The following is a 16,371-nucleotide window of genomic DNA, read 5'->3' as shown; positions in this document are numbered from 1 at the left end:
GTCTGCGACTACCTGGCGACTGAATTTGAGCCTCCGTATGCACTGCTCCTCAGAGAGGTCCAGGAAGCTGAGCCTCAGGCTGTAGTCCCTGTGGCGAGGGTAGTGCCTCCTGCGATGCCACTTTCTCTGTTGTTGCCCTCCCTGCTGTTGTGCAGTTGCCTGTGGCGCAGCACTGTGTTGTGGAACTCCACGTGGCGGAGGTGGACGGCGTGCCTGGCGAGGCTGGTGATGTTGCTCGTCCTCGCATGAAGTGATGAATGCAGCCATGGCGCCCCCCCATTCTGACGGTGTGAGTTTGAGGGGGTCCGCAACGTAGGTAAATGTGTTTGCACAGCAGAGTTTAGGGTATAAATTAATAATTTTGAGTGGAAAGACAAAGGTGTTGCAACCAAAATTTTGTCTGAAGTGACAGAGTGCCCTGCTGCAATAAATGAGGTATGCACCCCCCACCTGTCGAATAATCCTTTGCATCTCCCACTGGCTGCTGGCTGAAACACGTCTGCTCCAACAGGGAGCGTTTCCCACAGCACGGGAAACATGCTGAGGATCCTTCAAAATTGTACCCCTGCCAAAATCTCCAGTCAATGATGTCTGTCAAATACCTCAGCTACCTAAATAAGAATCTAAATTATCATCCCGCCGGCTTTAATTGCCAGTGGGAGTGCCACATGTGGGAGCTGCACGCGCACCCGAACTCGCCATCTCGGCCGCCTCCCGATATCCCCATCATCACAGAAGCCAGTCTTCAGCCAATTCGATTCACTCCACGTGATATCAAGAAACGGCTGAGTGCACTGGATACAGCAAAGGCTATGGGCCCTGACAACATCCCGGCTGTAGTGCTGAAGACTTGTGCTCCAGAACTAGCTGCGCCTCTAGCTAAGCTGTTCCAGTACAGCTACAACACTGGCATCTACCCGACAATGTGGAAAATTGCCCAGGTATGTCCTGTCCACAAAAAGCAGGCCAAATACCGCCCCATCAGTCTACTCTCAATCATCAGCAAAGTGATGGAAGGTGTCATCGACAGTGCTATCAAGCAGCACTTACTCACCAATAACCTGCTCACCGATGCTCAGTTTGGGTTCCGCCAGGACCACTCAGCTCCAGACCTCATTACAGCCTTAGTCCAAACATGGACAAAAGAGCTGAATTTCAGAGGTGAGGTGAGAGTGACTGCCCTTGACTTCAAGGCAGCATTTGACCGAGTGTGGCACCAAGGAGCCCTAGTAAAATTGAAATCAATGGGAATCAGGGGGAAAACTCTCCAGTGGCTGGAGTCATACCTAGCACAAAGGAAGATGGTAGTGGTTGTTGGAGGCCAATCATCTCAGCCCCAGGACATTGCTGCAGGAGTTCCTCAGGGCAGTGTCCTAGGCCCAACCATCTTCAGCTGCTCCATCATAAGGTCAGAAGTGGGGATGTTTGCTGATGATTGCACAGTGTTCAGTTCCATTCGCAACCCCTCAGATAATGAAGCAGTCCGAGCCCGCATGCAGCAAGACCTGGACAACATCCAGGCTTGGGCTCATAAGTGGCAAGTAACATTCGCGCCAGACAAGTGCCAGACAATGACCATCTCCAACAAGAGAGAGTCTAAGCACCTCCCCTTGACATTCAACAGCATTACCATCGCCGAATCCTCCACCATCAATATCCTGGGGGTTACCATTGATCAGAATCTTAACTGGACCAGCCATATAAATACTGTGGCTACAAGAGCAGGTCAGTGGCTGAGTATTCTGCGGCAAGTGACTCACCTCCTGACTCCCCAAAGCCTTTCCACCATCTACAAGGCACAAGTCAGGAGCGTGATGGAATACTCTCCATTTGCCTGGATGAGTGCAGCTCCAACGACACTCAAGAAGCTCGACACCATCCAGGACAAAGCAGCCCACTTGATTGGCATCCCATCCACCACCCTAAACATTCACTCCCTTCACCACCGGCGCACAGTGGCTGCAGTGTGTACCATCCACAGGATGCACTGCAGCAACTCACCAAGGCTTCTTCGACAGCACCTCCCAAACCCGCGACCTCTACCACCTAGAAGGACAAGAGCAGCAGGTACATGGGAGCAACACCACCTGCACGTTCCCCTCCAAGTCACACACCATCCCGACTTGGAAATATATCGCCGTTCCTTCATCGTCGCTGGGTCAAAATCCTGGAACTCCCTTCCTAACAGCACTGTGGGAGAACCTTCACCACACGGACTGCAGCGGTTCAACAAGGCGGCTCACCACCACCTTCTCAAGGGCAATTAGGGATGGGCAATAAATGCCGGTCTTGCCAGCGACGCCCACATCCCATGAACGAATAAAAAAAAACCCGGAAGTGAGCGGGTTGGAGCTGGTCTCCAAACCCGCTCCGGGATTCTGCCATTTTCAGAGCCCACCCACCCCTACCCGCTCGGCAATCCGAAAATCGGCCCCTGTGACCGAGGACAAGCTAAATCAGAAAGTGGTGAATAGGTGACCCCAAGTTTGGGTTTTATGAATTGTTGGAGATGAGGAAGACTAAGTGCAGGCAATTCTACAGATTTCAGACTCAAGGGGGAGAGTACTGAGTTATAATGGGAGATGATTTTTAACAGTGTGGGGATGCTGAGGAAGTAACAAGGTTGGATGGCATATTTGCAACTTGAGAGACCAAGCGATGAGAGTTTGGAGAAGTACTGACCATATTGTAGTATTTTTTCTTTGCCTTTTAAGATAATATTAGCTCCAGAATAGTTGTTCCTATTTTGTTTTGTTTCTATTCATAAATGAAATTACTTTTACTTAAGGATTTATATGCTGACCTTGTTTATAATGACGTATACAATGAAACCCAGCCTATTTCTTTGTTGGGAAGTTGGTATCTTAACACTTAACACAGGTTCAAGTCTGATATACGCTTGGGGCTGATGTTTACTAGTCACTGTAGTAATAAATTCTCTGTTTCCACAGGTAATTAAGATTTATTTTGATACATTTAATTCAGAAAAGATGCTTGTCAGCTTACTTTCCGTGGAGGTGAGATGGCACCTAACTGCCTTCTGTGTGACATCATTTTAGTTAAACATTTCCCTTTGTACGAGGTGGACTTCCTTCTACAATAAAAATGCACTGTTAACGCAGGGTTGGAAATTTCCATTAATCAATTTCCTGGAAAACAAGGAAATTCTCCAGGTTGCAACTAAGCATTAGTTTGTGTGTTTTACCTTACTATGTCCATTTCTTCATTGTTCATTTCTTTACGATTTTGCTCTGTTTCTGTTTTACATGTTTAAACTCTTCATTTGACTGGCTAGTTCATTTTATGTTCTGTTTATGTTCTGACGGTGTATTTGTTTTCTTTTTTAGGATTAATTTCCTTTGGTTCACTATATAACTGATTTTAGCAAAAGTTAACATAGGCAAGCTTCTAAAAAGTTCTACTTTTTGAGTAACAAGTAACCTTTAAAATATGTTGTAACGCGTTCCTTTAGCGTTTATCCTCCTTAAAATAGGTGATAGTAATCACTTCAGGGAATATATCACACCAATGATCGTAAATTCTTAGTTTCTGTATGTATGTTATAAGTCATGAGTGAATGAATGTGTGATATCTGTTTGTATTGAGCAGGCAGTCAGTTTATGCTATATCCTTGATCAATAATTGTGGGTTCTCGCAGCTCATGATTGATGGGATGGATAGAGATTCTCACTGACTTTCGCTAAGCTTAGGAATTTTTCATTCCTATGTTTAAATGAAGTGTTGGACGTAGTTGGATAAAATAAAAGCAGGCATAATATAACAGTTTATCACTCTATTTCACCAAGCTCCCTACAGTAAAGCAATCTCAACAATAGGCATAATGAGGTACGTTCCAGCAGGCTTCACTCCTCTCACAATGAAACATAGCAATTGTAAGTCAGAAGCGAAAGCCAGTCCAGGTGCCCTTGAGGATAAATTTCGCACTATCTCTCTGATAGTGCGGCTTTGGATGTGCCCATTACTTGAATGAGGTAGTCCAAGCTATCGGCTCTTTCTGGACTGTCGTCAGCTGTTACACCCTGTAAAGTGGGATGTTAATGTCTATGTATTACTGGCTTCCTGCAAACATTCCCTTTAATAGTTCAGTGGTCAGAGAAATTAAAATTTGCCTATTCCATATTTTGTCAATCTCAATAAGTGTTTGATTGATTTTAGCTGAAGTTAATATGTACTACGCCCATTGTCCTTCAGAAGAGCAATAATTTGATTAACTTGGGGTTCAAAGGTTACTGAGCTTTGGTCCCGATTTGTAATTGCCAACATAGATTCCAAGGAAGTATTACTTGGACACCATTTATCATCCTCAAAATGATATGTGTATATATGTATGTATATATGTGTGTATATATATATAAAAAATCATAATGACCTTTTGTGATTTGCCTTTCCTCTCAGTTCTGATTACCAGTATTCCCACTCTACATTCCTTGTCTTTCCATTAAAGACACACTAGCCTGGACTTTCAGTTTGCACGTAAGCCTGACCAGAAGTGCAGTGGTTCAAGAATAACACTCGCCTGATCCATAGTGCGCTGACCCTGCCCACATTTCCGGGGTCAGTGTTATTTGAATACAGTGGGTGAGCTCTCGGCATGCAGTAGCTTGAAGGGGCAGGCATTGTAGTTTGGAACACAGCGAGCTTGTTTTGTCCCCAATGGTCCCTGGCTGAGGCCACCTGCTGCTGGTTTTCCCGCCCTGTTAACCTGCCCAGCTGCCGGGCGGGAAACAGAAGGGAAAAAAATGATAATGAGGTCCTGCCGTTATATTCAACAGGACCCCTGCATCCCCGACCTGGCCGGGTTCCCCCCGTCCCTGCACCCTCCCCATAGATATCAGGGCCATTAGTTCTGTATTCAGTTTTGTGTGTGATGCAGAGTCAAATCTTTTGGCTTTGTCCTAAGAAAGTGATCAATCACAAATGCTTAGATTATGTTGAGTTTTGTGTTGACAAGTCCAATAAGAAATAAAGTGCTGATTGGCAGATTTGCATGTATCTTCCTAATCTGTATTTGCTATGTTTAGCAGTATAAAAACTTAGCATTATGATTGCCTTAAGTATATGGCTACATAAATGTTAATTTAGTTCTATAACACTGGTGGCCTGAGGGAAGTGGGGGGGGGGGGGGGAGGCAAAATTAGCTCAGAGGAGGGGGCGTCTTCCAAGACTGGAAGGGGGGAGGGGGATGGGCACTACTGGATGCCAGCGAGGCCACTGTCGCGGAGAATGTGACTGGCCTTTTCGGTCAGAACACTTCAGTCAGCGATGCCTGTGGAGAGGAAAATCAATATGACGATTGGGGAGGGGGCATCACAAGTGAGCCCAATTCCAATAGGGGTCACTGGGTAGTAATCAGGAATGGGGCCTCTGGCTGAATCTTTCTTAGTCGAGGGACACTGGTAGCACTTACAGCACCCATGCCCCTCACCCCAGTTGAGAACGAACTCAGCACATACCAGGGATTGAATTTTTGACCTTCCTGGTTTGTATGGCTCAGTACTGTTCCATCAATCCACTAAGGAAGCCCATTCTGGTAAAATTCAGAATGAATTCTCTGGCAACGTGCATTACTATCAAAGACAACCTCCTGCAAATGATCATTTATGATTTTTGTATGTGTGAAATAGTGAACGTGGAGACAATATTATCAGGGTCATAGAATAATAATCTTGCCAACGAGAGTAAGTTCCAGGTATTCTACTTGTGGAAAAGATTGGTATTGCCTTTGCTTCAAAAAGAGTTTATGTAAATAAACATCATTGTCAGCTCTGCTCCTTCAGTGCATTGATGCAGATTCAGAAGGACCCACGAAGTAATTGTTCCCCAGTAGAGAGGGTCTGATGCTTCCTCCAGATCCAGGAAGTTCTACATTCCTGGTATGTTTATTGAAAGAGAAAAATACTAGGCAAAGGTCTGTTGTGCTCCTCAATGGAGCTTACTAACGGCATGTGGAAAATATGTTAATCAAAAAACGAGGGAGGCCCTAATAGGTAAATTGTTTTTCTGTTTATATCTTTAAAAATGAACATTTAGCTCTTCTTTGAATTATATCCAAAGCTGAAGTATCGAAAGGTCAAACCTGTTTATTACTCCCATGGCTGTAGTTGAAACAGTACCTGTGCTTTAGGCAAAGCTAAATGTTTGCCGTTGGCCAAAACCCTTTTCTCACTCTTTGTTTCGAGGGCACTTAATGGGTTGACTGATGCAGTAAAAGCTTTGCACGGCTGCTGCTGTTAAAATTGAAGCCAAGTTTTTTGGAAGTGGTTTCACAATATTGCAGCCAATTAGTACTTTTCATAAGGGTGTCATCACCTTGGGACACTTAAATCTGAACTTTGTTCATTGCAATTAATGACAGGGAATTTCTAATCTCCCTCCATATACTCTTGTCATTTCTTCATGGTAATGATTCAGCTATTTTTACTGTTGTGTTGACAGGATTTTTGGTTTTGAATTAAATATTATTACTGAAAGAGGAAAGTTCAGTTTTTGTCATGTAATAACAGACTTCAGGAGGACATAGACAGACTGGTGAAATGGGCAGATACCTGGCAGATGAAATTTGATGCAGAGAAGTGTGAAGTGCTACATTTTGGTAGGAAGAATGAGGAGAGGCAATATAAACTAAATGGTACAATTTTAAAGGGGGTGCAGGAACAGAGAGACCTGGGGGTGTATGTACACAAATCTTTGAAGGTGGCAGGACAGGTTGAGAAAGCTATTTTAAAAATATGTTGAATTATTTCCTCATATTTTGTACCAACTTCTATGGCGGAATTTTCAATATTCTTCAGACCCTATATCTGCCAATAAAGGAATATTGCTGGTTGACAGGCAGCAAGAAAATCCTACCTCTCACTCCTAGACTCTGTATAGCCCGAAACTATGCAAGTCGCAGGCTCAAGGATGTGTTACTCCATGCCAGAGTTCACCCTCTGCCATAAAAGAGGTGGCTGACTGCCCGTCTTCTGCAGGGATATGACTAGAACAGCACCACAAGCAATGATAACATTGAAACCAGATTTCCATGGAGCACAGGATGTGATGGTGTAGCAACACTTAAACATTTTATATCAATGTTCAATGTGAGACCTTCTAACTTACTTGCATTTCTGTACAATCGCATGCCACCGCTATGACTTATGGGTGACAGATATATGTGGTTGTTCAGGAATGAGGTGTGTTGATAAGTCGGCAATCCAGAATGTCTGTGCAGGATGTCTGCTGCGCTCACCATTTCTTCAACCGTTGAAACTATCCCAGATATTGTTGTTCTCTGGAACTCGATCATTTGAATGCAGAATTAATCATTCCTTGCTGAATCAGGGTTGTTGGACTTTGTATTAGGAAATGGGAGACAATAACTAACAGTTCTATGTTGCTCCTCCATCTGCAGGAAGATGCCTCAAAGCACTTTACAAAGTGTGAGGGGAAAAAGCAGATCCTGAGCAAGAGGGGAAAAGGATAAAACAAGATTTGGAAGTTGGAGAATTTTGGGAGATCTTTGAAAGCAGTAAAGAAGGTGGCAACCTGGATGAGTTTAGGGAGAAAATTCCAGAGGGCAGATGTGTAATGGCTGAAGAGCAGCTGCTCATGGTGGATTGGAGTCAAGACGTAGACTGGTATCTGAAACGTGGAGGGTAAATGTAGGGTCACGCGGGTGGACGAGAACGCTGAGGTAGGGTGGGGTGAGGTCATGGAAGGATTTGAAAGCAAAGGTACAAATCTTAAAATTAATTTGATGGAGCACGTGGAGCAAGTATAGAGTGGCAAGGACAGGGATGAGAATGTGGGCGACATTCTGAATGAATTGTGATTTGTGGAGGGTGGAGACCAGCTAGGACAGCATTTGAGAAGTCAAGCCTTGATGTAATATAGGTGGGGATTAGGATTTTGGCAGGGGTGGAGAGTGGTAAGGGTGAAGGCTGGTGACTTGCTTCCTTGCACCCTGTACAATCTCTTCAAATATTTCTGTGCACCCTATGGTTAATTTTTTAAGACATCTCCCCTTCTTAAGTTGTCTTTTCACCATGTTGTTATAGTGCAATAATATACAAAAGAAAAAAGAGCAGGGGGATGCAAGTGTTTCTTAATTATATTTTTGTGTTCTAATTGTCCTGTTTTTGTTTGAAGGCAGGGCCAGATTGCAGAGGGTGCTTCCACGTTCCACAGTCTTGCTGCTGCAGTCCATAACAGAACCTTCTCTTCATCGAGATTTTGCTGTCATCTTGGATTAAAGAGAAACTGGTAAGGAGGGCCAAAATGTTAATGATTTGTCAGCAGTCTGAATGATATTGGAGATCAACAAAAAATAGGTTTGCTTGAATTACACGTTGTTAAAGTGTTTTGTGGCAAAATTCATTAAAAGACACTCTGTTCTGCGTACTTCAAGTACTTTAAATAATTTTTGCCCCCATTTTTTTATTTTCATTAATAGGGAATCCAGTAACAGATACTGGGAAGACCAGAGTCTAACCAAGCAGTTGAGCTGACATTATCAACACCGTGCGATTACCTTCCACAATTCATAAACTGTTATCTGGACCCTGAGATCACCAACAGGGCCCCCACCCTATTTTATGATGTGCATTGGGCTTGTTGACTGTTGTTGTGCTCCATGCCCTTGATAAGTGGTAATGTTTACAGAAGAATATTAATTGTTTGTTACATTATCAATGCAAGTTTATCATAAAAAGAATCTTGACTTAGTGTCATTTCCCCAGTTAGACTGTGCCAATTTGAACAGTTATGCTTATAAATATTAAGGCTGGGTGCCACTTATTCATCTGAGGTTGAGTTGGTCCAAATGGATGGATTTCAATAAATCTGCATTGGGGCAATAAGTGCCCCTTACATCATTTAAGTGCAGGCATAATTACCCCAAAACCTTGGGCAATGCACTATGGAACACCTGTCAGCAGTTTGGAAAACAGAAACCTGATGGATCTTCCATCACCCATGTTTTGAAGCTTAGTAAAGAACCGGTTAACGCCTGACCAACTGATGACTATTACAGAGATAGCCTGAACTAACTCCACTTCCAATTGTCACAGTTTTATTGTACATTTGAATTGAAGTTTATTACTCAACAGCAATAATAGCTGCTAGTACTAAAAGTTAGGAACAAAACAATTGCAGGATTGAACTGCAAAATGCTTTGATTATGCTCCATGTACGATAGGAGCTCATATTGTGCTCTGACGTTTCAAGTGCAGAATGTGTTGATCGGAAATTCTGGCACCTTTGGACTGTTCATTACGTGGGTGTTAGTGACACGTTTACTGTCCTAGAACTTGATCTGTAACTGCAGTGAAAATAAATGTGATCTTTAACTGCATTTGGTTAGCGCGTCAAGGTCTACATTGTATAGAACAAAGTGCTGCATAAGAACATAAGAAATAGGAGCAGGAGTAGGCCATACGGCCCCTCAAGCCTGCTCCACCATTCAATCAGATCATGGCTGATCTTCAACCTCAACTCCACTTTCCCGCCCTCGCCGCATATTCCTTGATTCCCTTAGTGTCCAATCTCAGTTTTGAAAATACTCAACGACCGAGCATCCACAGCCCTCTAGGTTGAGAATTGTAAAGATACACAACCCTCTGAGTGAAGAAATCTTTCCTCATCTCAGTCCTAAATGGCTGACGCCTTATCTTGAGACCATGACTCCTAGTTCTAGATTCTCCAGCCAGGGGAAACAGCCTCTCAGCATCTACCCTGTCAAGCCCTCTAAGAATTTTATACGTTCCAATGAGATCACCTCTCATTCTTTTAAACTCCAGAGAATCTAGACCCATTCTACTCAATCTCTCCTCATAGGACAACCCTCTCGTCCCAGGAATCAATCTAGTGAACCTTTGTTGCACCACCTCTAAAGCAAGTATATTTAAATATAAATGTTTTTATATGTTCACTGCACTTTTGAAACTTTCCAACAACATGTGTACCCAGAATTCTTTATCATCTTTGATTGTAAGGAATCAATTGTCATCGCTGTGGTAAGATTTGATTAGTTACCACAATCAAATTGTCTTCACAAAGTCTCTGTTAGATGCTACAGCCTTTAAGGGACTTGATAAATTTGATGTATTTTTTCTCACTATATCAAATACTAAATGTGATCATGGCAACATGTATTGCTTTATTATGAAATAGGCATTCATAATTACTATTTTTTTAAATTAAGGTCAACAACAGCTTGCATTTATATCACACCTTTAACGTAGAAAAATGTCTCAAAACATTTCACAGAAGGGTAATCAGACAAAAGTGGACACAGAGACAAAGAGGTATTGGGAGGGGTGACAATAAACATGGTTAAAGAGTTGGGTTTTAAAGAGGGCCTTAAAAGAGGTTGAGAGGTGAAGAAGTTTCACAGAAAGCAAACTGAAGTATTGAATTGAAGGTTATTTAAAGGAAAAACTGTTTTATATGAGATTTGCTATATCATTTGACTCATGATTCTTCTCTGGGTTTGCCTGTGTTTTTAAGATGTCAGTCCGCCTCTTATCTTTCAGATCTGAAGAAGGATACACATCTGAAACAGTAACTTGCCTCTTCACTTCACGAAAGCTGACGACTTGCTGAGGATTTCCAGCATTTTCTGTTTGTGTTTCAGACTTCCAGCACCTGCAGTAGGCCAGACATGAGATTTGTTGTGTGATCTCTGGATTTTATTGTAGAGCACAGCAGATGTGCCATGCCATACTGGAATGGAATGTATAAATCACAATGATGCATGCCACCCACGCCTGGCTTCAAATTGTGATATGGTGCAGCAAATTTGAAAATATAATTTTTCCCATTAGATTACAAACTGCATTGGTTATTGTTAGTGTGGCTTATTTAGTTACGTTGTGTCACGCAATCCTATCTATTTCTTCTCATCGTATCCCTCCTTTTACTGCTGTGGCTCAGATTTTTTAAATGTGACTACTGAATCACATTAATGCTCCTATTTTTACTACCATTGGAACTTGAATCGAGGCATGGCCATTTTCCTGGCCTGTTTCAGTCTGAAAGCCTATTATCAAATTTCACATGTTCTGTGTTTAGCAGACCGTGGAAGTGGGGCTGATAATGTCAGGTCGGTCCATTTGTGTAATAGACTGACCGTCCATTGCGCCTCCCATGACCTGCAAGGTTCGCCAGGGTTGCATTGTCAGCCACCCACCAGCAGTGTATGCTGGCTGCTGCCCGTTATACCTTAGGCACACTGCTGGTGCCGTAAAGGGGCATCGTGCAGGAGCCGGCAAGGGGCACTGGGTAGCAGGTAAGAACATAAAGAAATAGGAGCAGGAGTAGGCCATACAGCCCCTCGAGCCTGCTCTGCCATTCAATCAGATCATGGCTGATCTTCAACCTCAACTCCACTTTCCTGCCCGATCCTCATATCCCTTGATTCCCCACATTTATATTCCATCAGCCACCTTTTTACCCACTCACTTAACCTGTCACAATATCCTTTTGCAGACTCTTTGGGCTCAATTTTCCAGTGAAGTGTTGTGGGGGGGGGGGCTCCGAAAACCGGGGAAACCCCGTTCGGGTTCGGAGCCCGGCTCCAACCCGCAAACTTCTGGGGTTCCCCATTGACTTGTCTGGGTGCACGCGTGCGCCTCCTGCGTGGGGAAGTCCCACTGGCAATTAAAGCCGGTGGAATGATCATTTACACAGTTGTTGAGGTAGTTTAAGTACTTGAGGCACTTTCTCGACATTTTGGCAGGGGTGCAATTTTGAAGCATCCTTAGCGTGTTTCCCGTGCTGTGGGAAACACTCCATGTTGCAACAGACGTGTTTCAGCCAGCAGCCATTGGGATATTCAAATGCTTATTTGGCAGATGGGGAGAAAAGGTCACTTATTGCAGCAGAGCACTCTTGTTATTTCTGACAAAGTTTTGGCTGCAAGATCTTTGCGTTTGCTTTCCACTCAAAATTCTGCTGTTCAAACATATTTAACTACTTTGCGGACCCCCTCAAACTCACACCGTCAGGATGGGGGGGCTCCATGGCTGCATTCACCACTGCATCCGAGGACGAGCAACATAAATCACCAGCCTCACCAGGCACGGCGTCCAATCCGCCACGTGGAGCTCTACAACACAGTCCTGCGCCATTGGCACCTGCACAAGAGCACAGAGGGCAACAACAGAGAGGGGTGCCACTTGAGGAGGCCCCGTCCATATCTGCCACCCACATTGAGGAGGAGGAAGTGGAGGAGCAGGAGCAACACATGGGCAGAGCAGCGGCTGCTCGTGAGGCCAGGGAGTCACTGATATGTGAACAGTTCTTCTAACATCAGACAGTGTGAAGAGTCCAGTCATCACATCACCTGGATAGAGCAGTGCCCTCACCAGCCCCCACCCCTCCCTGCACAAAACCAGCCTGTAACTACACATACGCCCACTGTAGAGTGATCCAATGGGTGGCATCAAGTGTTGCCCTTTATGGTGAAGCTCATGAAAGGGCCCTACTACAGAAGCCAGTCAAAAATGGCCAAGATGTGGCAGTAGTGGTGACAATAATAATATTTAATTTAACAAAAAGCTAATATAAATAAAAAACATGACCAACCGTCAAACACCCTTGTGCATATCCTTCGTGCTTCCAAAATCTTCGCCTTTCGCTTGCGACTAATTCTACGTGGTGCATCCCCTGTGGCTGCAGCAGAGGTAGTGGCAGGTTGCTCTTGTTCATGCCCTGACCGATTAGATGCTTGGGCCTACGCCCTCTGGGTTTCGGTGCCCGTGAGGGTCCCTCCAAGGACTGCTCCACCTGCACCTGTGCAGGGGCAGATTCGGCCACCTGGACAGGAGGCTGCATTGCGGGTACTGGTTGAGAGGGGGGCAATGGGTGAGACGTGGGAGCGCTTTGAGTGGCGTCCCCACTTCCATGTCCCCTTTCGCCATCATCCCTCCCCTGGGCCAAGCCCACACCACTCCTACCGCTCTGCTGGACAACAGTTTGGAGGGTGTGTTTGAAGCCTTGTAAAGCCAGTGCTACTGTATCTACCTGTCTGTTCAAGGCGGCAGAATGTTGTTCACTGTGAGTCTGAATGGCCGTTGTCAGGGCCTGAATGGTCTCATTTGTGAGTCGTGCTTGAAGCTCAATGGAGGCTAGCCTTCCCTCCATCACAGACATTCCCGCACTTACCCACGACACTATCTCAGAGATTCCCTCCTGCACCTGTGCCACCATTCCACTCATGCAGGAGTTGGACTCCTCCATCCTTTGTGCTTTTGTGGTGATTGCGCATGGCAGCTGGTCCAGCGCCTCACAAATGCGCTTCTGTCCCTCAATCATTCTCCTTTTAAAGGATGGCTCCCAGGGTTCAGCATCTGTGTCCAGCTGAGCAGAACCTGGAGAGGAGTGCTCCCACCGACGCAGACTCTACGCAGCTGCCCCTGCCACTAGTGTCTGCTCATGCTCACAGTGTGTGGTAACTCACCAGGTGCCAACCCAACTAACTGAGGGCGGGGACCCACCGAGGTGTGAGTATCTGCGCTGGTGGATGGCTCGCTCAGATGTGACGGTGCACCCTCAGAGACTGGCAGGTCCTCTGAAGAACCGCCCTCCTCTGCCATCACAGCAGTCGCTGAAGGCCCTGTAAGAGAACAGAAAGCAATATTAAACATCATCACAAATGTCATGTTGCAATGAGCATACTGAGGTGATGAAGATGGCTAGGCATGTTAACATCAATTCATATTGTGTGTGGCGAATGTTAGTTATGTCACCAGACGTTTATCCCCACTCTCTGTTTTCTGTCCATTAACCAATCCTGTATCCATGCTAATATGTTACCCCCAACCCCATGAGCCCTTGCGTTGTGTAACAACCTTTTATATGGCACCTTATTGAATCCCTTTTGAAAATCCAAATATACTACATCCACTCATTCCCCTTTATCTACCCTGTTAGTTACATCCTCAAAAAATTCTTAATAAATTTGTCAAACACAATTTCCCTTTCATAAAACCATGTTGACTCTGCCTAATCATATTATGATGTTCTAAATGCCCTTTTACCATTTCCTTAATAATGGATTCCAGCGTTTTCCGGACGACTGATGTCAGGCTAACTGGCCTTTAGTTCCCTGTTTTCTCTCTCCTTCCTTTCTTGAATCACTGGATTACATTTTCTACCTTACAATCTGCTGGGATCGTTCTAGAATCTAGGGAATTTTGGAAGATCACAACCAATGCAAGCACTATCTCTGCAGCCACCTCTTTTAGAACCCTTGGATATAGGCCATCAGATCCAGGGGATTTATTGGCTTTAAGTCCCATTAGTTTCTCCAGTACTTTTTCTCTACTGATATTAATTACTTTAAGTTCCTTACTTTCATTACCCCTTGGTTCCCCACTATTTCTGGTATGCTTTTTGTGTCTTGTGACAGATACAAAATATTTGTTTAACGTCTCTGCCATTTCCTGATTTCCACATTATAATTTTTCCTATCTCAGCCTCTAGGGGACCAACATTTACTTTTGCTACTCCCTTTTTACATACTTGTAGAAGCTCTTACAATCCATTTTTATAGGTGCTGAGGGAGCACAGAGAGGAGGTGGCTGAATTCTTTGTAAAAGAAATGGAATGGCACACTCATCTTCAACACCAAATTTTTTTTTATTCGTTCACGGGATGTGGGCGTCGCTGGCAAGACCAGCATTTATTGCCCATCCCTAATTGCCCTGGAGAAGGTGGCGGTGAGCCGCCTTCTTGAACCACTGCAGTCCATGTGGTGAAGGTTCTCCCACAGTGCTGTTAAGTAAGGAGTTCCAGGATTTTGACCCGGCGACGATGAAGGAACGGCGATATATTTCCAAGTTGAGGTGGTGTGTGACTTGGAGGGGAACGTGCAGGTGGTGGTGTTCCCATGAGCCTGCTGCTCTTGTCCTTCCAGGTGGTAGAGGTTTGGGAGGTGCCATCGAAGAAGCCTTAGCGAGTTGCTGCAGTGCATCCTGTGGATGGTACACACTGCAGCCACAGTGCGCCGGTGATGAAGGGAGTGAATGTTTAGGGTGGTGGATGGGGTGCCAATCAAGCGGGCTGCTTTGTCCTGGATGGTGTCGAGCTTCTTGAGTGTTGTTGGAGCTGCACTCATCCAAGCAAGTGGAGAGTATTCCATCACACTCCTGACTTGTGCCTCGTAGATGGTGGAAAGTCTTTGGGGAGTCAGGAGATGAGTCACTCGCCACAGAATCCCCAGCCTCTGACCTGCTCTTGTAGCCGCAGTATTTATATCCAGTTAAGTTTCTGGTCAATGGTAACCCTCAGGATGTTGATGATGGGGGATTCAGCGATGGTAATGCCGTTGAATGTCAAATGAGTGCGGTGTGGCTGCTCGCGCTCTATAGCAGCATTGTGGGACAGGTGCCTCCTTAATATTCAAGGCAGGAGCTTAATGAGCTTTGCGTTTGGCTTTGTGTGGAGGCTCCCAGCCTCCTTTAGTGTTCACTGTCTGTTTTGGTGCATGTTGGGTGCTCAAGTATGTTTCAGGCCGTAGGCCTCCAAAGCTGATTTTCTGGGAGCAGGTATCCATGTGCTTCAGCGCTTCGAGCTCCTGCTATTGCAAAATCTGTCCGTAGATTTGATGATGGAGTACTTAATATTGCAGAGGTCCAGCTTGAGGAAAACTGCTACAAATCAAACAGCTTGGAGGTAAATCTGCAACCAAACTGATATGTAAAGTGACCATCTTGTGGCGCTTCTGTCATACTCCTGTCATAAGTCTGGTGGGAGTGTGACAGAAGGGCTGCGATTATGTCAGGACCTGGCCTTCCCTGGTAGTTTCTGCAGGGGAGTTGTTTAGGGCAGAACTTAAGCCCACCCCCAAACATGCCCTCCCACATCAGAGGGAGTGTGGCCAGAGGAGTAAGCTCTCGGGAGTAGCAGTGGGACAATTGACTGAGTGAGACCGGGCTCACTGGCCCACTGTGCAGGTGCAAACAGAACCCATTTAGGCCCAGGTCATGGCTGGGACACCCGATGATCTGAAGAGTTTTTTTCAACATATATCCCCTCGCCCTTATAAAAGCAGGTACATGTGACTGGTCTTCTGGGGGAAGGGCACTTGGCAGTACCCTGGACCCAGCATCCTATGCTGCATTTTGCAGCCTCCCCCCTCTGGCAGGTGCGTAACGTTAAATTTGCCTGGTTTATTTAAAAGAAGTGACTCGACCCTGCCAAGTGTTTTTAAGTGAGAGGATACTGACAAATACATCATGATTGGGAGCCTGTGTTGTTTGACCCACTTATATTTTACTATAGCAGACCCTCATTCACTGCTGGTATTCATTTATTTATCATTTAACCCTATTTTCTCTCCAATAGGGTAATTCACCTTCTGAGCTA

At 45.0% G+C, this 16,371-nt stretch overlaps 1 protein-coding gene across 2 annotated transcripts in view; it reads left to right on the top strand.

The window, feature by feature from the left end:
• The window catches only part of tert (telomerase reverse transcriptase), a 103,834-nt gene extending 93,000 nt beyond the window's left edge, over positions 1-10,834 (top strand). The window contains exons 16-18 of one of the 2 annotated variants that reach the window (XR_010966323.1): positions 8,152-8,265; positions 8,456-8,651; positions 10,536-10,834. Coding sequence is in view for 1 of the 2 variants with exons in the window: in XM_068000162.1 (XP_067856263.1) it covers positions 8,152-8,255 (104 nt within the window). In the remaining variant the exon portion in view is untranslated. Of the gene's footprint in view, positions 1-8,151; positions 8,266-8,455 lie in introns of both variants that reach the window. The other variant, XM_068000162.1, reaches the window with a different exon arrangement.
• Positions 10,835-16,371: the final 5,537 nt, after the last annotated feature.

This window comes from Heptranchias perlo, chromosome 2 (assembly GCF_035084215.1).
Source record: "Heptranchias perlo isolate sHepPer1 chromosome 2, sHepPer1.hap1, whole genome shotgun sequence".
NCBI classification, from domain to species: domain Eukaryota; kingdom Metazoa; phylum Chordata; class Chondrichthyes; order Hexanchiformes; family Hexanchidae; genus Heptranchias; species Heptranchias perlo.
This window is presented reverse-complemented; position numbering and strand designations above follow the sequence as displayed.